Consider the following 22,730-nt stretch of genomic DNA (forward strand, 5'->3'; position numbering starts at 1 on the left):
TATTCAAAAAGACAGTGATCATCTTATCTTTTTATCATAAAAAAACATTTATTTGTTAATGGTATCTTTCACTGCCATGACATCTGAACAGGCTTTCAACTCTTAAGACTGACCTTAATATAACAACATTACAGGAGATAAAATTTACATTCTTAAATAAGGATAGTAAAAAGTGAAAAAATGCTACATTCCTTAATATCCATGAAAAAAAATTTAACTCAAGTTTAAATACTTTTGATTTTATTAAAGAAAGTATAAAATACTGAATTCTACATTTTTAAACACTATTATTTTAAGAATCACTTATTTCTTCATAGTGCCAGCATGTTTCCCATACTTCCATATATCTTGAGATCTGAAAAAGAAAAAAATGTCAATTGTTGTTCCCAGGCCTTTGAATTTTAAACTGTGATAAAATTCACATAAAATTTGCCATCCTTCAAAAACTAATGATGTAATGTATGGTGATTAACATAATAAAAAAAAATTGCCATCCTGACCATTTAAATATAGTTTGGTATCCAGTATATTCATTGTTCCACAACCAACCTCCAGAAGTTTTTCATCTTACAAAACTGAAAATCTATACCCATTAAATATCTCCCCATATTCCCCCTTTCACTGGCTCCTAAAAACCACCATTCTACTTCTGTGAATTGATTACTCTAGGTACCTCAGGTAAGTGGAATTACACAGTATTTGTCCTTGACGGGCTTATTTTACTCAGTATAGTGGCCTTAAGGTTCACCCATGTTGTACCTTGGGTCAGAATTCCCCTTGATAGGCCCATCTGTTTATCCATTCATTCATGCCTGGTGTGCCTTCACCTGTTGGCTATTATGAATAAAGATGCCACGACCATGGATATACGAATATCTTAGGGACCCTGCTTTTAGTTCTTTTGGATTTATACTCAGAAGTGGAGTGCCTGGATTATATTTAATTTTTTGAGCAACTGCTATATTTTGCATAGTAGATGCACCCCTACATTCCCACCAACAGAGCAAGAGGCTTCCAATTTCTCCACATCCTTGCCAAAACCCATTGTTTCATAGTAGCTATTCTATAGGAGCCATCCTAACGTGTGTGAGGCAATCTCATTGCAGTTTTTTTTTAAAGATTTTATTTATGAGACATAGCGAGAGAAGGAACACAAGCAGGAGTGAGGGAGGGAGAAGCAGGCTTCCCGCTGAGCGGGGAGCCTGATGTGGGACTCGATCCTGGGACTCCAGGATCATGACCTGAGCTGAAGGCAGTCGCCCAACCAACTGAGCCACCCAGGCGCCCCAAAAGTCCAAAATTTGAAAGTGTTATTTACCTCCTCTCAGGAGGCTGGTACCACTTTTCAATAAGGGCATTAATAATAAAACTTCTGGGGTTTTCTTTGGGGTTTCCCCAATTTTTTCTCCATTTCTTTTTTCAGTTTATTCACCTCGTACCTCTTGGCCATTGCCACAAGATCCTCTGGGATACTCTGAAACATTAAATGTGTTATTAGGAATGAGATTTTTCTTTCAGAGTAACAGCTTTTCTACAATATGCTAAAATACCTCCAAATCTCAGTCACAGAACCTTCCCAATTCTATGACATCTTTCCAACAATGAAGTCTATTTCCTTGCATGTTAAACTCTGAAATCTATCTTCAAGCTCGAAAACCAGACTGATCTTAAACTTCCCTGATGCTACCACTCCCTGCTCATATGTATGGCCCTTCAGTTGCTTCCCAGTGCCCTGAACATGCCTTAACTGGTGCCACGTTCTGTGGCATTCTGTCCCCAGGGCCTGAATGTGTTCCCCAGCTGGAACGTGCATCCCATTCTTGTACAATTCTCCCAACCTCCACTCCACCGGCTTCTTCCACAGTACTATTTCCACTGATGCTTACCCCCATTAGATTGGGTTCCCCAATTCTGTATTACAGCTCCTTGTCTTTGCCACGCTACGGCCCTCATAACATGCTTAACATCTGTCTTCCCTGACACACAGTAAGCCCTGGTACTTGGAGTCAATGAAATTATTTGAACTTTAGAAAAGTGATACAAGGTAGAGTTCTGAGTTGTATAATCACCTGTCGCGCTCTTTCCAGAATATTAATTAACTCTCCAGCAACCCTCCAGTCATTTCTAGTGAGGAGAGTAATAGATATCCCAGTTCTCCTACAAAAGGGTGGGGTGGGGGGAAGGAATTCATATGTTAATTTGATTTTTGATTTATACTCATGATTCATTAGCAAAACACTAAAAATAGCCAAACCTCAACTTTTAAGCCCAAATATGTTATTATGTATTAGAAGTTAGCATCACTTAAACAGCTATTTAGAATCTCAATAATCTGGAGCTGTTTAAACAGCGTGTTTGCAGGGGATTTGATAGTAGTGCTCTCAATGAGAAAGGCCCTCTTACGCGGGGACAATAGAGGAACCACTGGGCATCGCTCCGTGTGACTCTGCAGAGAGAAAGCAGAGTGGAGTAAGAAACAGCTGCAGCTAATCAAGAGGGGTCTGGCTGAATCTGCAACAGGCCAATTAAGACAGGGATAAAGGAGCAAAGCGGGTGTCACAGACAATTCATGAGCAATAGGAAAAAAAAAACGTTTTCTAGCTAAGAATAGTCTGTGAAGGGAGTTATGATAGTTGGCTTCTTTCAGAGGTAGACTATGCTGACTTACCCTGCTCTTCCAGTGCGCCCTACTCTGTGCACGTATTCTTCGATGTTCCGGGGGAAATCATAATTATAGACGTGTGTGATATCAAGGACGTCAAGACCCCGAGATGCTAAGTCGGTGGCAATCAATATTCTTACTTTACCTAAAGAATAAAACCAAAAGAATATACATTCTGGCATAAACCAACCCAAGACATAGCAGAAAAGTATAATTTTCCCCCACTATCTAGGTGAGCCATTATTACTTTTAGTATTAAAACACTTCAGAGAGTGAAAATGAGAAAGGGGCATTTCTAGCCTTTTAAACTGCTGGTGAGTTACAACACAATATACACCCTGGCTCAGCAACCAATCCCTGAATCATCTGAACCATGTCACAAAGATCTATGCCTCTCAGGTAAATTAAAGAAAATAACCCCCATTGCAAATTACCTTGATATCCAGGTCTAAATATTTGCTCTTTGAGTTTGGATAGTTCTGGAGATCTGATTAATATTCAAAGTTCTAACAAGTATAGTTTTGGGATCTGCAAGCTGAGGACAGATCTTACAAATAGGCTCCATGAAAAGGTGTTGTCACTCAGCCATGCCCAGGCCTTGTACCCTTTAACAGCAACCAATACTACTTGTATAAATGTACCTGTTTTAAAGTTTTCTAATGCCCTCTCTCGGTCACTCTGCTCCCTATTACCGTGAAGGGATTCCACTGATACATGTCGCAGAATCAGGTCGCTTGATAGGTGGTCAGCACTGAAGCAAAAGATGAAGTCAGTGATCTGAAGTGCTTCTTCTAATATCACTATCAATCCACTAGTTTTACTTCTATTAGCAAAAGACCGGATTAACATACTATAAGACATACATACCCCTTTTGAAATTAGTATGCAAACAGAGCGAATGTTAAACAAATCAATTTGATGATTTAAGGATGTAAAAGAAAAAAATACCTACACAGCTTTTCTGCTGACAAACACTATGACTTTGTCTCTGGGAGACATGCTTTCTAGAAAAGTTTGGATATGAGAGCGTTTCTCTTCTTCGGTGGTGACAATTACGTTTTGTTTCACGGTACTTACTGCCTAAAGGAATAAAGATCACAGTACATCAAAATTGATAGGCAAACCCTACACATTGGCTCAGAATACATCTATTTCTATCCCTGGTTAAGTTTTAATAAACTGCTAACAAGAAAGAGGCAGGTCCTTGCAAGATGACCTCTACTCAAAGATTCGTAGCTCAGCCTTTCACTTCTTGCTCATTCACCGAAGCGGAGTTGGAAATGAATGCTTGGCAGTGTGTTAAAAGTAATTGGTTACTATTGTTGGAAAAGAAAACTGAAGTAAGGCCAAAATTTCATCATGAATTTGGGTACAGTCCTTTCAATAAAGGAAGATGATTAGCTTAGGACACAAGAGTTCCCATTTATGATTTTGACAACTTAACGCAAATTTTCATAATATCACTGATACAACTTTTTAACCCAGAGATAAAATAGGTTTTAATAGCATTCAATGAAAGTAAAGAATGACATCTATCCTCACTTTTCATGAAATTTAATGAAATGAACTTAGGCAATGACCTATCACTATTACTGGTGATTAAGTAAAAAGGTCATTTTTTCCAATAATGATTAATTGAAAGGTTGATTTCAATTAAGTGAAAGGCCAGATAACTTTGTAATGGAGGAGATACATAATAGAGACCTTCATAAGTTGTATAATTACTGACATCTGGACCCAATGATCCATCATGACTTCACCAAAAGAGAACACCAGAATTACATACATGCATCTGTGTTGCCCTTTTAGAACCTGATTTTTTTTTTTAAGATTTTATTTATTTGACAGAGACACAGCGAGAGAGGGAACACAAGCACGGGGAGTGGGAGAGGGAGAAGCAGGCTTCCTTGAGCAGGGAGCCCGATGCGGGGCTCGATCCCAGGACCCCGGGATCTGACCTGAGCTGAAGGCAGATGTCCCAACAACTGAGCCACCCAGGCACCCGAAGAACCTGATTTTAACAGGATTAAATAAAATGAGATATCAGGAAAATAGGAACAAGGAATGAATATTTGATGGTATTAAGGGATTATTAAAATTTTAGATGTGAGATAACAGTACGGTAATTATGTTAAAGTTAGTCTTAATGTATACTGAAGTATTTATGAATAAAATCATATGTATCTAGGGTCTTCTCTATAATTAGGGAGGGGGCAGAGTAGCTATGCCAAAACAAAGTAATTAAAACTTTCATAAATATTTTTTATAATAGTAATAAAAAACAAGCTTACCACTAGATCCAAAGTACCAACATATACAATCATTGGCTCTTTCAAGTAAGTCTGTGCAAGTCGACGGACAGCATATGGCCATGTTGCACTGGAAATAAACATGATATAAAAATTAAAATTTTATTTGTAAATCAAATATTACTAAGTTTCCCTAAGAATGCTATGAACTGGATTACCCATGAAAGACAAATTGAGTACTTTTAAATAAGGGAGACTTTACAGAAAATGTATACTTCACAAAGAACTGCTCAACTATAGCAAAGCTACTACATGAAACCTTTAAGTTTAACAAACAGGTTTAGGGGCACCTGGGTGGCTCAGTCGTTAAGCATCTGCCTTCGGCTCAGGTCGTGATCCCAGGAGTCCTGGGATCGAGCCCCGCATCGGGCTCCCTGCTCAACAGGAAGCCTGCTTCTCCCTCTCCCACTCCCCCTGCTTGTGTTCCCTCTCTCTGTGTCTCTCTCTGTCAAATAAATAAATAAAATCTTTAAAAATACAACAACAAAAACAAAACAGGTTTATAAACCAAAGGTGAAGGAGATATATACCTTAAATTCTAACCTAAATTCTAATCTAAAATGAATTCAAGGGTTAGATTAGTTTTTTCTTGGCCTTCATAAAAGAAAAACCAAAAAAATCCCTACTATTTTTGGTCAGCATTGTCAGCAGGCAAAAAATCAAATGCTTATGCGAAATAAAAGCATATTAAGTGTACTGATGAAAGGACATGTAAATTCAAGTGTTTCTTCATCCATATATATTATGAAAGTAATCACCTACCTTTACACTTTCACAGTAATTACAATAATGGAAAGATTAGTAAAAAAACAAATGAGGGTGGTATTAAAAAGAAAACAAATGAGGAAATTTAATGTTATTTCCCCAATTATATACTATTTTTTATGTTAATGACATGTAGGATATATAAGCCCAGGAGACAATAGTCTATAGATCACTCTGCATTTAAATAACAATCATTGTTTCTCAGTTTTATCTTGGGCAAAAAGGTACTCAGTCAAAGGTTTATCTCTAAGGGCAGGTGATCATTCAAATGTGAGGCCACCACTACAAAACAACACAATCTCCCCTTGAGGGAGAGGTCCCCCTTAAGTTTGTATAGAAATCTCTGTGGGGTGCCTGGGTGGCTCAGTCAGTTAAGCGGTTAAGCCTTCAGCTCAGGGTATGATCCCAAGGTCTTGGGTTTGAGCCCCCCATCGGGCTCCCTGCTCAGCTGGAGCCTGCTTCTCCCTCTCCCTCTGCAGCTCCCCCTGCTTGTACTCTCTTGCTCACTCTCATTCTGGCAAATAAATTTTTTAAAAAATCTGTTACAAAAAAAAAAATCTCTATCTGTAACTTAGGAAACCCAATAATCATTGTTACAGTTACACCGAGTTGCTATACTAAGTGATGACGTGTCTTTCACCTGAGGATCTCAAGATACCTTCAGGTAATGCTCTAAAATCCTCTGGGGAAATAAAAAAAAGGTGGAGTCCAGTCCACTGATTTCTATTTTACAAACTAGCAGTTAGGCATACACCTACCTTGTCATAATAGTCTGCCTGTCTGGGCGCACATCTAGTAAAATCTTCATTATCTGGGGTTCAAATCCCATATCTAGCATCTTGTCGGCTTCATCTAAAACCTGCATCAGAAATGATAGTGGCTACATTAGATATGGGAAGTACGCTCTTTATGAACATAATACTATGGTAAGGTAACTTTTTTCTCATTTCCCCTATTTAAGCCACTATTTTCATTTCTTCAGGACAAAGTCATCTGGAGTTGTAACAGACTGACTTGATTTTTTAAGTTGGCTAACAGTTTCTAGATCCATCTAATGAAAAACTGTTAAGTGTCTAAAATATCCACGTGGAGGGGTGCCTGGGTGGCTCAGTTGTGTGAGCATCTGACTCTTTGATTTTGGCTCAGCTCATGATCTTGGAGCTGTGGGACTGAGCCCCACGATAGGCTCTAGGCTCAGTGTGGGAGTCTTCTTGAGATTGTCTCCCTCGGCCCCTCCCCTCCCCCTGCTTGCATGTGCTCTCTAAAGTAAATAAATCTTAAAAAAAATAAAAGTTAAAAAAAAAACAAAAACAAACCACATGGATTTTAATCTTTTATACTTCTCTATATTCTCCAACATTTATAAAAAACATTAAAACAGAATTCTTAAAATCCTTATTTTAACATACTAGAGGGAATGCAAAATATCCCTAGGATTTGAAAACATTATAAAATGGACAACCATTCTAAAGGACTGTTTTAATAAGAATTCAGTTCTGGAGTGCCCAGCTGGGCTCAGTCAGAGCATGTGACACTTGATCTCAGGGTTGTAAGTTTGAAAACCCACGTTGGGTGCAGAAAAAAAAATAAAAAAGAATTTAGTAAGAGTTCAGTTCTTCCTCCTAGTATCCCAAACCCTTACTCCATGATTACCAAGTAGGTTACATTTCTGAGGTTAACAAAGTTATTCATTTGTAGATCATTCAGTCTTCCAGGAGTTGCAATAATAATATCTACTCCTTTCTTCAGATCTTGTATTTGTCCATTTCTATCTCCACCGCCATATATACACACACTTAAAAAAAAAAGAGGTTCATGTTCAGGCAAGGAAATGTCCCATCACAACGCAAAATCCCAACCAACCAAAGTATTTTGGGTATAAAATAAGAGTAAAAAGTATGTAAGTAAGAAAGTATCAGATACCTTCTGGGTAGTATTTGCTCCATTCTAAGAACTATCCACACCTGTCAACCCACAGTGATGTGTCCTATAAAGAGCCATGTTTGCATCACTGTTACTTGACCTCACTGCCCTGGCTACCATTGATTTGGACTGGGGTAATGCCTGACCCATGCTAAGCCATTCAGATTCTCTACGTATGTGAAAAATAATGGGGAGAATGTATAAAACTGACTTATTAAATAGCTGATGCAAGAATGGACAAAGAAATGACTTACCTTTTGAGGCCTTTATATGAATACTTAGAACATTCAGCTTCCACTTGAAGTGCTAACTCGCGCGTAGGTGTGAGGACTAACATGCCGGGTCCACTCTTTCCTCTAATTCTTTAGAGAGAAAATATTAAAGTACCTGACTCAGATACATAGCATATTCATTCAGTACTTTCAGAATTTGTAGCAATGAATGTGAAAAGTCACACGCATTCACCACAAAACACAGAAAAATACTGAAGAACGTTGCACACAAAAAAATCCCAAGGGCCGATACCAGCCTTTTCATTTAAAACGGCCAACATTCTCTCACACAATTGTAATGGACGTGATAATTCAAACATTTCCAGTATTCACTATTAAGACTAACTATTGTGGGGTGCCTGGGGGGCTCAGTCGGCTTAGCCTTCAGCTCAGGTCATGGTCCCAGGGTCCTGGGATCGAGCCCCGCATCGGGCTCCCTGCTCGGCGGGAAGCCTGCTTCTCCCTCCCCGACTCCCCCTGCTTGTGTTCCCTCTCTCACTGTGTCTCTGTCAAATAAATAAATAAAATCTTTAAAAAAGACTACCTATTGCTTCCTAAAAATGCTTTGACAATTTATACTCTCACCAGCATGGTACAAGTGCATTTCCCTGAGGCTTGGCATTATTTTTTGACCAATGCAACAGACCAAAAAAAAAAAAATTTGCATTTATGGTATCCATATCTATTAACCCCCTATAAAGAGAACCCAGCTGTAGAAATTCTTACACAGGCTGTGAATCCAAGTGTATAAATCCGGGCATTAAGTAGGACAGTGTTTTCCCGGTTCCAGTTTGGGCTACTCCTATAAGATCTACACCTTGTAAAACTATCGGCCATGACTGCGACTAAAAAAGAAAAGATTAACATTAAAATTAAAAGCTGCATCTTTTAGTCAAGCGCCCCCTCCTCTCCTAAGCCCAAACTTCTTTCAACAAACACATTTTGAGTGCTAGGCACTGGTGGTACGGGGGGGGGGGGGGGCCTCTAGGGGAGTGCTCACAAGGGAGAGTTCCTCCCTGGGGATTTAACTTTTAATAATCAGATCTTGTGGCGCCTGCATGGCTCAGTGAAGGGTCTGCCTTGGGCTCGGGTCATGATCCTGGGGTCCTGGGATGCAGCCCCATGGTGGGCTTCCCGCTTCTCCCTCTGCCCTCCCCACCCCCAAACCCCCACACTTGTACTCTCTCAATAAAATCTTTTAAAAAAATCAGATACTGTTTGGGGGGAAAAACTGTCAGTAAAATATTGGAATTAAAGAAAAAAAAAAGCAAGAAAGCAAACAAGCATACCTGGATCGGTGTTGGCTTTTGAAAGCCTGCCTTTTTAATGTTTTCCATAACCTCAGGATAACACTGAAAAGCATCCTCAAATTTACAAGTAGGATTGGGTATACGACGCTTCTCCCCTTCTTTCAAGTCATCACACATTATATTATAATTTTCTTTCCTTTAAGGAAAAATAGAACAAATCTTAGCGGCTTTGGTCACTTTATTCCCTAAGCCAGAAATTTTTGCCAGCATTAATTCATCATATCAAGAAATCCAACTACAACTGTAACTGTAAATCTACAGTAAAATGTAATAAGAAATAGAAGTGAGCCCATCTTTTTTTTTTTATCAGAATAGTTATCAGAAAGGGAAAAAGTTACATTGTATGAATGGGCCAATGAAATTTCATGGAAATGTGAAGAATAGAGCCTGAAAATCACACACTTCATGATTCAAATCAGACTTGGCTGACACAAAGCTCTACAATGTTCCATACATATTTTCTTAACTTATCCTCAACAATCCTGCCAAATGGGAATTATTCTCATTTGACAGGTGATCATTAGTTGCTTATCCAAAGTCTGAGCCCTACCCCAACCCTAGCATAACTGTTCTTTCTGCTATACCATACTTTTTTTTTTTTTTTTTTTACCATACTTAGTTTTATAACTGACTTTAATAGAAAAAAAAAATGTTGCTGTTAGGACCTTTAATTCCAGATAGTAAGCACTGAAGAATAAGAAATGCATCAAATCAACTTATGATTTTCAACAGTTGTAGAATTCTAAAAGTGCTGTCCAATACAGTGGGCACTAACCACATGAGTCTTTAAATTTTATTTTATTTTTTTAAATTTTAAATGGGAAACTTAGTTCCTCAATTATACTAGCCATATTTTAAGTATTCAATAGCTATATATAGATAGTGACTACTCTATTAGACACAAATATTGCCCTTTTTCCATCTTTGCAGAAAGGTTTATTGGATAGCAATGCTCTAAAATATCATGTAGGATGCAACCAAGTTCATGTGAATACCAGAGGTGTAGTCTTCAAATGCAATCACTTTGAATGTTTCCCTAATGAGTAACAACTATACAAATACTTAAAGCAATAAAACTACCCACCTCCAAATGTCTACTTGCACTTGTGACATTGAACTTGTTGCTTCTGACTCCACGTAAAGGTTTTTCTTAATTGGTGGTAAATCTGGGACAAAGATGAAAATTAAAACTTTGATAAATTATCAGAATTTACATTTCATTGAAACTTATTCAAAGTAACAGAAATCAAACTAAAGTATTTATTAAATTCACCTTACAGTTTTAGATAGTTGTTCTTTGCCAGTCAGGCTTATGCTAGTCTCTAAGAGATCTCCTGTTTTGGTTTGCCTTTTGAGTACATTTTTTACCCAAGAAAGAGACCCTTAATAATTTAAGTTTAATATAAAAGAAAAGTATGCTTTACAATCATCCCAACTGATGAATCTCTCAAACACGGTAGACTGATTTTTTTTCTTTGAAGGTCCATCCCATTTCTGTTTAGGAATAGAATATTTCTTATTCCACTTCCTGAGACTACTTTGTTTTCTTATATGCCTAGCATACTTCCTCCAAACTTAAATCCGTTTTCTGGCCCCCCATTCCAAATCTCCCCACTACATGTACTGTCAAGGTGGCACTGGTAACAACATGCAGATAGAATGACCACTGAATTAATCATTGTTAATATCTGTCACTGTTTTAATAAATGTATTGCTGCCTCACTTTGATAGCCAGAATTAGCACCTGAATTTACCCTGAAAATTAGTGAATGTGACATGAAACATTACACTCCGCAATAATTCCAGGTGAGACTCTCATTTAAAATTAAAGCAAATGAAAAAACCCCGCTCTTCTCAACTACATATTTCTTTCTTATTAAATGGTTTTCCCTTTTTATTTTGCCCCTATCAGCCAGGACACTCCAGGATCAATTTTTGCTCAACCATAGCCAATAATGTTAAACCACTTATGGTTGGCATGTTTATTGCCTTCGTTTTCCCCTTATGCTCGATTTTCTTTCAATTTTATTAAACTCCTGCTGTGAGTTACCTCAAATAAGACAAAATATAAGTATAATATTTTAATTTCCCACTTATAGCATAGATTACAGCACAGACAACATAGAAACAAATCTTGCCCTAGAGACTAATTGCAGCACATATTTTACTATCATTTTTCTAATCGATTTCATTACTAGAAATAAGACAACATTTTAAAGAATAAAAAACTCAAGAGGTTAAAAAACACCTCAAGAGGTACATCAATACCACGTGTAAATGTTAGGATATAGCACTAACCTTCCCACTTTTTTTTCCCCCATTTCAAAGCATCTTCTCGAATTTGATCCCAATCAATCAATGGCTGATTCTCGGTAACATTACTATCTGTCTTTACATCTCTTCCAACAGAAGGTTGGAATGCAATAATATCTGTTAAAATATTTTTACAGAATTAGTTTCAAAACAAATCCTAATTGTACAAATTTCCCCCAAACCACTTTATTCTTTTGTGTTTAAAAAACAGACAATAATGCTTAAAATAGAAGATGTGGGTTTTAGTACTACAATGCTATGACAATACCAGATTTGTCAGTTACCAGATTTAGGAGATGGAAAATACATTTATTGAAGAGAAGAAAAATAATGAGAGCCTAGTGTTTGCTAATAAATCACATGTTAATCTTTACAATAATCCTGTGAGGCAGATGTCACCCCAGGTTAACAGATGAAGAGTCTTAAAGGCTTCCTAGAGTTCCTTTCCCAAGAAACACTAAGAGGTAATGCTGCCATCTGAACCCACATGCTGTTTTTACTTCCACATTGCTTCTGGAAATGACTCAATAATGGCTTTTTCTCTAGTCCAAGCAGGTCTGAGTTTTGGGTTTGTTGTTTTAATTAAAACTGAGATTTTTTTAAAGGGTAGATTTATTTATTTTATTTTTTTAAGATTTTATTTATCTGACAGAGAGAGACACAGCGAGAGAGGAAACACAAGCAGGGGGAGTGGGAGAGAGGGAAGCAGGCTCTCCGTGGAGCAGGGAGCCCGACACGGGGCTCAATCCCAGGACCCTGGGATCATGACCTGAGCCAAAGGCAAATGCTTAACAACTGAGCCACCCGGGCGCCCCTAAATCTGAGATTTTTAAAAAGTAAACTATGCCCAGCCTGGGGCTTGAACTCATGACCTGGGGAAGATCAAGAATCTCATGCTCTGACTGAGCAAGCCAGGTACCCCAGAGATTTTTTAAATACTAAATAATTAGACAGTTTTCAAAGTCAGTCACATTCCAGGGGAGAAGACCATAAAATCAGAAGGCCAGGACTAATCCTTCTATCATTAATAGTGAGTGTATTAAAAGTTTTTTTTTTTCACCTATCTGTGGCTAAAAGTGAAACTGCTAGGCTTAATCACAGAAATTAAGCATTTTTAATTTGAGGAAACAGTATTTTGGGATTTCAAAGAAAAAAAATCCCTAACAGACAAGACTTAATGATGGCAATCTGAAGCTCTGTTGTCAGGAAAAGCATCAACTATAATGCCTTATAACACTGAATGCAATTTTTCAAATTTTACAAGGCTGTAGTAAGCAAAAATTACTTACCAGTTCTGAGTTTTGAATTGTAATTTTCTTGTTTTTTAACAAGATTATCTATCACTGTTTTGGCCTTCGCCTGCATCACCTTGTTGCCAAAGATTCTGACCTCCGCTTCTTCTGAGTGACCTTTTATTATCTAGATGCAGGGGAAAAATAGGTGAGACTGAAGTCCCCTTACCATGCCCCCCCCTCCAAAAATCACTCAACTTCAAACACTATAAAAATTTAAAGTAAATATAGTATTGCTATCTATCAGTGTCTTAAGTTCTAATTTTTGAGGGCATTCTACATTCAACAAATTTATCCTGAGATTCACCCCCTGGTTGGATGAAAAGGAGCAGGACAATCTACATTTAAAAACTACCATGACAGGGGCGCCTGGGTGGCTCCGTCAGTTAAACGTCCCAACTCTTGGTTTCAGCTCAGGTCATGATGTCACCATTGTGGGATTGAGCCCCACGCCAGGCTCTGTGCTCAGTGTGGAGTCGGCTTCAGACTCTCCCTCACCCTTTCCCTCACTTTCTCAAAATCTTAAAAAAATTAAAAAAATAAAAATAAAAACTACCGTGACCACTAGGGAATAAATTCAGCAACTAGTTTTAGAAGATCAAGGCGTTAATCTGACCTCTTAACTGTAAAACAGTGCTTTGGCAAATCTTACACAACTGTAGGGCTTAATCTATGTGCTATATAAATACCGGCTGATTGCGCTGTCAGGTTACTTACATGAACTTTTAACTTGAGGGGATGCTCTACTTCCACCATGTATATGGTAATGGAAGCAACTTACAACAAGGCTGAGACGACATTTGGAGGACAGAATCTACAAGTCACATCTTTCAATGTACATAATCTCAGATACCCACATTGATTCAATAAAAACTAGAAACTGCTACACCAAATGCTGTCTTGGGCTGGTGATTCAAAGCTTGCCATTTGCACTGTTTAGACAACTCTGTAGAAGTTCTTAAATGAGGCTGAAACGGATGCTGAGAATATGGAAAAGAGAGACCTACATAGAATGGGGATGCAGGAGGTCTTAGACAGGAGTTCTATCAGCTAAAATAGGAGGGAGTGTGGCAGGAGTCCAGCTGCTGACATTCAAGAGGAGTTCGGGGAGGGAGTGAAGGAAAAGGAGCCAGATCAAGTGGACCATGCTAAGAAGTCTGAACTTCTTAAGAGCCTGAGATATTATGAAAGATTTTTATGCAGGAAAAGAAAACAAATTATGAACAAAATTTGTGTTTTAGAACTATTGCCCTGGTCATAATACAGAATGGTTAGAGGGGGTAAGACTGGAAGCAGAGTGGATGGTTAGGGGAGAACACTCCCAGATGATGTGATTCTCCTTAAGAAATACAGGAAATAGAAAGGACTCAGTGACGGACTGGTTGCAGGAGAAGAAGTAATCTGAGACTTCCGGCTTGGGTACTGGGTGAATGATGTTGCTGCTGAGACTTGGGAACACAGGAGCAGGTTAAGGTTTGAGGGATGAGAGTCGGGAAGTGCATGATGAATATTCCCCCAAAGATCTCATTTGTCAGTGGAGATTATCTCTATAAAGATTTTTACCTCCAGGAGTCACAAAACCTAGACCTGGAATGGACCACAGCATGTAACCATTCCTGGAAAAGAATAGCAGTCTGAAGAGCTTTGGCGACTTCTCTAAATTACCATAGTATGTTAACAGCTAAACAGAAATTAGAGTTAGAAATGAACTATGCTCTTTGAGGATTTAAGATCGCAGACCACTTACCTGTATTTTCGTGTTTGTTGTAATTTGGATGTCTTTTATTTTTGACCCTCCACGACCTATTTTTAAAAATAAAAATTTTTTAAAAGTTGTAATCAAAATCACAACTGGGTATTGCTTCATACTTAGTAGAATGGCTATCGAAAACACAAAGAGGGGCGGGGCACCTGGGTGGCTCAGTCAGTTAAGTGCCTGCCTTCAGGCTCAAGTCATGATCTCAGGGTCCTGGGATCGAGCCCCCCTTTGTCTGGCTCCCTACTCAGTGGGGAGTCTGCTTCTCCCTCTGCCCCTCCCCCCCCCCATACGCACTCTCTCACTCTGCTCTCACTCTCAAATAGATGAATAATCTTAAAAAATATATGAAAGTGTTGGTGAGAATGTGAAGAAAAGGGAAGCCTTGTGTACTCTTGGTGGGTATGTAAATTGGTGCAGGCATGGAGGTTCCCCAAAACACTAAAAATAACAACTACCATATGATTTAGCAATTCCGCTTATGGATATATATCCAAAGGAAACAAAACCACTATCTCAAAGAGCCATCTACACTCCCACGTTCATTACAGCATTATTCACAATAGTCATGAGGTGGAACCAACCTAAATGTCTACCAACAGATGATTGGACGAAGACACATGGGATAAATATGCTAGAGAAGATTTCAGCCTTAAAAAGGAAATTCTATCATTTGCAACATGAATGAACCTTGAGGACGTTATGCTAAATGAAATAAGCTACTCACAAAAAGCAAATAGAGCATGACCTTCTTTGAGGGTCTAATGTAATCAAACATAGAAACAAAGTAGAATGCTATTTGCCAGGGATAGGGAAAGGGGGAAATGGGGAATTGTTTAACGGGTAGTTTCAGTCATGCAAAATGAAAACATTCTAGAGATGTGTCACACAACATTGTTCTTATAGTTAACAGTACTGTACTCACACTGCACACCTAAAATTAATAATGCTTAAATTTTTATTTTTTACCACACTAAGGAAAAAAAGTGGTTCCAGACCAACATTAAGTGGGTGCTCTCTAGCACAGGGCCTGCACTGTCACAGGTGCTGAATTAAGTGTTGAGAGTGTGATTTTTAGTGCAAACCTAGTGGCTTTCATTTATGGAGCATCACTCTTCAGATCTTTAGCCTGAGCCTTCTTGAGGGAACAATGAATCTCTAGCTGGTCTAGCAATTAGTCTCCTAATGTTCTATTTAATAGCTGCCTAAAAAAATGTGGTCATCGTTTTTCAAAATAGGTTTAAAAAAGGGTAAACAAAATTTTAGCTCCCATTCCTAATAGGTAAAATGTTGGAATTTATCCTCAGTTTTAATGGCCACAAATGGGGCAAATCTCTATTCCTATGGTTTCTAAATGTTTTTCAAAAATGAATTTGTAAGACTCAAGATGTACTAAGAAAAAGATCCTGTTTTTCAGCAGATAAAATTATATTCAATAAAAGAAACTAAGTGCAAGATATGGTCAATGCTCTGAACAACCCTATAATATCCTACACCTTCTTTAATGGCTCTAAATGGTGCTCAAAGACACAGATTGTACTCAGCACTGCTTTGTTGTTCCTTTGGGGTAAGCTGTGAAAAGACCTGACCTTTCATCACAAAGATTTCCTAAATCGAAGTTTGTTCTCCCAAAATATCGTCTCCACGAAATAGCAAAAGGTGCGTTAAATGACTAATTATGGCATCAGAAGGTTTTACGAATATCACAGGTAAAGTCCTGAATCTCATTAGGTGGCAGCTGATTGGAGGCGAGGAGAGTGGGGCGTGGATGCCCTTGCCCAGGCCCCGCCCCTGGCCCCACCCATTCTCCGCCCCAGCCCTGCCCAGCACACCCATCCTCTTTCACTCACCGATCACAGCGCCGACCCACACGTTATTCAATCCAAAGCAAAGCGGCGGTTCTTGGAGGCCAGCGGCCACAGGTTGCTGGAGGCCAGAGGGGTTCCTCCAGCCGCCACCTCTGCCGCCCCTACCGGCCTCCTGACCTCTTCGATTCGGGTCCTCCGTCGGCCTCCTTTCCGGAGCACGGGACACCGCCGAGTTTCGCCGGGAAGTAACGACCCATGAGGAGGCGTTGGCGCCTCCTTCTTGCTTCGACATGGTTCCGTGAGGAAGATCCGGCGCGTCCGACGTCGCTCGCGTCTGGCTCTGCACCACTCCACGGTGCCGTCGTAGAGTCTTCTACTAGGGCATCCACGCAGCCGCTACTTAAGGAGCCCGCGCGAGGTTCGTCCCGCCCCTTCCCCGCCCCGCCCCGCCCTGGCCGCACATCCATTGGTGGATGAGGCGTTGTGGGCGGGACCTTTACGGTTTGACCAATCCACTCTCTTTATCGTGTGGGCGCTCCTTGAACGAGTCAATGCGCCGGCTTTAAGTTCTTTTTTAGGTGTGGGACTCCCCGGTCTCTTTGTGCTTTGCCCTACTGAACTCCCACCCCAATACCCCCATCTCAGTGACTCATAAACATCAGTCCCTTTTACAACATGACCCAGTACATACATAAAAAATTTGAAACAGAAGGTTGACAAAACTGCATTTACTATTGCAATTAGAGCAGCACTTGATATACTTAAACCTACATTCATTTTTTTTTAAGATTTTATTTATTTGAGAGAGAGCACATGAGAAGGGGGAGGGTCGGAGGGAGAAGCAGACTCCCCGCCGAGCAGGGAGCCCGATGCCGGACTCGATTCAGTGACTCCAGGATCATGACCTGAGCCGAAGTCAGTCGCTTAACCAACTGAGCCATCCAGGCGCCCAAACCTACATTCATTTTTAAAAATATTGGTTGTAATCCACAAAATAAAATGACCCACAGCTTAAAAATCCCTGGGCTGAAAAATGTTGCTTCAATGCTTCACACAACACTTGACCTGAATGTTTGCTGTAGTATTCGAGCTAATGAAATAAACTTAATAAATGCTTAAAGAACTCCTATCATTGCACGGTGGCTCTGTGGCTGGACATAATATTTCAGTGATGTAAGCCAGCTAGGAGTGCCCCTACTTTGATTAGGATCTCTGAATTGTCTAAACAAATCTCAGTTCACTCACCCATCAAACAAAGAAGTTACCTAGTATGTTGTGCTGAGGAATGAAAAAAAGGAAAAGAAAAAACGTAACTAAACCTGGTCCATACAGGTTGAATGGGTTAACTCACATGGGATTAACTGTAACTTTTAATGTAATCGTCTCTGGAGAAATAGGATTACAGTGCTATTAAAGCACCCAGAATATAGATAAAAACATAAATGTGTCTCGTATTTAATATCCATTCTCTAATCCTTAATCTGAAATGGATAGTATTAATGATCTTTAGAGAGGAATTTTGTTGGATTAGATTTCTAATCCAATCTATTCTATTTTAGTCCAATCTAATCTAATCCTAATATTCTGTTGAGGATTTTTGCACCTAGGTCCATGAGAAAGAGGTCTGTAATTATGCAGTGTCTTTGGTTTTGGTATGGGGTTAATGAGTTAGAAAGTTTTCCTTTATCTTCTATTTTCTGGAAGAGATTGTAGAAAATTGGTATATCTTCTTCTTCCTCTTTTTTTTTTTTTTGTTTACCCTATACTCTTACTGATTTTATAGTATTTCATAGTATTCCTAAACATAGATGTTATTAATTTTAGCTACTTTTATTGTGAAATATATTATACATACAGAAAGTACATAGAACAAAGATATAACTTAATAAATAACTATCCAGGGGAGCCTGGGTGGCTCAGTCGTTAAGCGTCTGCCTTCAGCTCAGGTCATGATCCCAGGGTCCTGGGATCGAGCCCCACATCGGGCTCCCTGCTCTGTGGGAAGCCTGCCTCTCCCTCTCCCACTCCCCCTGTTTGTGTTCCCTCTCTCGCTGTGTCTCTCTCTGTCAAATAAATAAAATCTTTAAAAATAAATAAATAAATAAATAAATAAATAAATAATAAATAACTATCCAGTGAGGGGAACCTGGTTGGCTCAGTCGGGGGAGCGTGCGACTTGATCTTGCAGTCATGAGTTTGAGCCCCACATTGGGTTAGGGGTTGCTAAAATAAATAAAACTTAAAAAAATAATTATTATGCAATGAATCCTGTGTAACCACCACCCAGGTCAAAAAAATCAAACTTTGCAAACACCCCTGCTACCACTTCTTTAACCAGTCCTTTCTTTGAGCGGAATTTTATATATCTAATTTTTTTCTATTTTGAACAATGCTACAATATGGTATATCTTCTTCTTTAAATGTTTTGTAGAAATCACCAGTGAACACATCTGAGCCTGGTGCTTTCTGTTTTGTAAAGTTGTTAAGTGTTGATTTAATTTCTTTATTTCTTTCCTATTCAGTTGATTTCTTCTTATGAGTTTTGGCAAATTGTGTCTTTCAAGGAATTGATCCCTTCCATCTAAATTGTCAAATTTGTGGACATAGAGTTGTTCATAGTACCCCTTCATTATCTTTTTAAAGTCCTTGGGATATGTAGTGATGTCCCCTTTTTCATTTTTGATATTAGTAACTTATGTCTTGTCTCTTTTTTTCTTTGTTGGCCTGGTTAGAAATTTTTTATTTTATTGCTCTTTTTTTTTTTTAAAGATTTTATTTATTCATTTGACACAGAGAGGGAGACAACAAGAGAGGGAACACAAGTAGGGGGAGTGGGAGAGGGAGAAGCAGGCTTCCTGCTGAGCAGAGAGCCTGATGTGGGCTCCATCCCAGGACCCTGGGATCACGGCCTGAGCCGAAGGGAGCTGCTTAACTGACTGAGCCACCCAGGCGCCCCTTGTCTTTTCACTTCCTTAACAGTGTCTTTCACAGAGCAGAAGTTTTAAATTTTCAGTATTGTTCTATTTTGTTTGTTGGGGTTTTTTTGTTTTTGTTTTTTATTTTTATTTTTTAAAGTAATCTCTACATGCAATGTGGGGCTTGAACTCACGACCCCTAGATTAAGAGTTGCATGCTCTATGAACTGAGCCAGCCAGACGCCCCCCGAATTGTTCTACTTTCTGAAGGACTTCCTTCACTTCATCCTGCCCCATAAAGGTGAATTCTACCAAATATAAGGAAGAAATTATACCAATTCTCTACAATCTCTTCCAGAAGATAGAAGCAGAGGGAATACCTCCTAACTCATTGTATGAGGTCAAAATTACCCTAACATCAGGAGTGAACCTTAAGGTAAACTGTGGACTTTTGAGTGATAGTGATGTGTCCACGTGGCTTCATCATAGTAACAAATGTACCAGTATGCTGAGGTCGGATGTTGATGATGAGGAAGGCTGTGTATTGGGGGTTGGGGGAGAGGAGGTGGTTGGAGTATATAGGAAATCTGTGGACTTACAGATCAACTTTGCTATGAACCTAAAACTGCTTTATGAAAATAGTTTATTTTTGAAAAGAGGAATTTTGTGTCACGCTTTTCATTTTAGTTTTGTTTTTAATTTGATTGGCTAATTTTTGCCCCTTGGGCACTTGACCAACAAATAATTTAACATTCTAATATTCTATTTTCTCACTTGGTGAGAGGTACTGAGGAAAGGCATAACTAAAATGGTAATTACAGGGGGGGCGCCTGGGTGGCTCAGTCCTTAAGCATCTGCCTTTGGCTCGGGTCATGATCTCAGGGTCCTGGGATCGAGGCTCCCTGCTCAGCGGGAAGCCTGCTTCTCCCTCTCCCACTCCCCCTGCTTGTGGTCCCTCTCTCTCTGTGTCTCTCTCTGTCAAATAAATATAAAATCTTAAAAAAAAAAAACTTTAAAATGGTAATTACAGGTACTTTTCTGTATTTTAAATTATTCCTAAATTAGAGCAAAATGCATCCCCTGTCCCCCAAAATCTGTGACATTAAGTCTTTTGCGATGGGAAAAAAAAAAAAAAGTGAAACTTTTTACTCTAGATCCCAACTAGAATTTAGAACATTCTCTAAGCAAGTAGAAAATCAAGATGGTGTGGGGCTTTCAGGTCCCGCCTACCATCTACTTTTCCCCTCCAGGCACGGATAAAGATAAAAAGGCGGAATTCAAGTGCGACTTTGACTGGAGGGCCCCTCGAGCTGGCGATTTCTTTCTTTAGACTGAAAGGTTTGCACTCGCTCCCACCTTTACCTCCGGGAGGGGTGTGCCTACCAGCTCTGGAGCAGAGAGGGGGGCCTGCCCCCGCTCTGGAGACGGAAGCTGAATCAGCCCCAGTCCGCAGCTCTATTTCCTCTGCACCCCGCCAGCCTCAGAACGCGAGCCCGGACCTTTCCCCGCGGCCAGCGGTTGCGGGTGGGCGTCGAAGCTCCCGGGTCGCAAGCGGGGAAGGCGCTCAGTGGCCCGCCCTCCCTTCGGCGCCGCTTCCCCGGCAGTGCGACCCAGTAGAGGCCTCCGCCCAGGTCCCTACCCGGCGGTGGCTCTTTTTGTTGCAACGACGGCTGGGGCACGGTGGGGGTGGGATTAGAGGCCCCCGCGGTCATCTGAGGAACGTGCCATGATCCCCACCCCACCAGGCAGGGAACTACCATCCCGCAAGAAGGCAGCAAACAGCTCCCTTGGCTCTGGAAGCAGCTGGATGAGCAAATTCAACTTGAATTTAGGCACTTATCAAGGTGTGAATTCAGTGGGAACCCTACTTTTGGAAAATAGACCCTGTAGGGTTTGTCACCTGAGTCAGGGAGGGTGGCATTATCTTATGTAGAACCCCTACAACCAGCCAGGGTCGTCTTCTCATTGAATTTTTAGAAAACTCCTGTAAAGTGGTGTGGGTGTCCCCATTTCACAGAGGAAGAAACTGAGGTCAGGGAGCCACTGTGCTTGGGAACCCGGGTAGATGTGATGCCAAAGCCAGGCATATTCTGCTGCACCAGTTGCCTCTCAAGGACCCAGGGTCGCATTTCCAGGAGGAAGGGGATTTCAGGTTCCAACTGCAATCCCTACCAAGAAAAAACTATTTCCCCATCAGTGAGTATAGTTAACTTTAGCTTCAAGATGATTATAAAATTAATATGTGTTCACGTGATTTCAAAAAAATGAAAATATAACCTAGATATAAATTTATTCCTCCCAATTTTTTTCCCAGGGAAAATTGTTTAAGATTTTATTTATTTGACAGAGATAGCAAGCGGGGGTGGGGGGGTGGGGGCTGGGGGGGTGGGAGGGTGGGTGCAGGGAGAACAAGCAGGCAGAGCTGCAGGCAGAGGGAGAGGGAGAAGCAGGCTCCCCACTGAGCAAGGAGCCTGATGCTGGATTCAATCCCAGGACGCTGGGATCATGATCTGAGTCCAAGGCTGGCGCTTAACCATCTGAGCCACCCAGGACCCCTACCATGTGTTGTTTTGTAGTCTGACTTTTACCCTTAAATTTTATAAAATAGGCACTTCCCTATGTTGTTAAACATATATTTCTTTATTATATACTGTATGTTCTCTGTTTATAAGTTGTCTTTTTATTTCACATTGGTAGGGCAAGGCATAGGGGAATTTTTTTTTTCCATCAAAAGAAGCTTTCATTCTAATTCAGCAAAAAGCTATCATTGTTCTTGGTGACAGCATTCGGTGCTATGATCTGGTTCTATTTACCCTAAATTATATAAACATTGATCTATATATTCTAACAGCACTGCCTTTTAAAAGATGCAAAATTTGGGGGGCACCTGGGTGGCTCAGTCAGTTAAGCTTCTGACTCTTGGTTGCAGCTCATGTCTTGATCTCATGGGTCTGAGTGAGGTTGGCTTTGTGCTCAGAAGGGAGTCCGCTTGAAGATTCTCTCCCTCAGGCGCCTGGGTGGCTCAGTTGTTAAGCGTCTGCCTTCAGCTCGGGTCATGATCCCAGGATCCTGGGATTAAGCCCCTAGTAGGGCTCCCTGCTTCTCCCTCTCCCATTTGTTCTCTCTCAAATAAATAAAATCTTAAAAAAAAAAAAAAAAAAAAAGGGACGCCTGGGTGGCTCAGTAGGTTAAGCAGCTACCTTCGGTCCTGGGATCGAGTCCCACATCGGACTCCCTGCTCGGCAGGAAGACTGCTTCTCCCTCTCTCTCCCTCTGCTTGTGCTCTCTCTGTCAAATAAATAAAATCTTTAAAAAAAAAAAAGATTCTCTCCCTCAGCCCCTCCCCACACTTGTGCCCTTGTGCTCGCTCTCTCTCAAATAAATAGATAAAACTTTTTTTTTTAA

The 22,730-nt window shown here is 40.1% G+C and overlaps 1 protein-coding gene across 1 annotated transcript; it reads right to left on the minus strand.

Annotated features, from left to right (window-relative positions):
• Positions 1-272: 272 nt before the first annotated feature.
• DDX43 (DEAD-box helicase 43) lies at positions 273-16,702 on the minus strand. The gene is made up of 17 exons (XM_036101137.2): positions 16,453-16,702; positions 14,594-14,649; positions 12,844-12,973; positions 11,540-11,671; positions 10,326-10,407; positions 9,221-9,377; positions 8,658-8,776; positions 7,914-8,021; positions 7,390-7,531; positions 6,495-6,595; positions 4,954-5,041; positions 3,615-3,742; positions 3,304-3,413; positions 2,669-2,807; positions 2,070-2,157; positions 1,319-1,474; positions 273-355 (listed from the first exon to the last, which is right to left on the minus strand). Exons 1-16 carry the CDS (start codon positions 16,700-16,702, stop codon positions 1,358-1,360), a joined length of 1,947 nt encoding a protein of 648 aa, XP_035957030.2. The 3' UTR covers positions 273-355; positions 1,319-1,357.
• Between the last annotated feature and the right edge of the window lie 6,028 nt (positions 16,703-22,730).

Source organism: Halichoerus grypus, chromosome 9 (assembly GCF_964656455.1).
Source record: "Halichoerus grypus chromosome 9, mHalGry1.hap1.1, whole genome shotgun sequence".
In the NCBI taxonomy this organism is placed as follows: Eukaryota; Metazoa; Chordata; class Mammalia; order Carnivora; family Phocidae; genus Halichoerus; species Halichoerus grypus.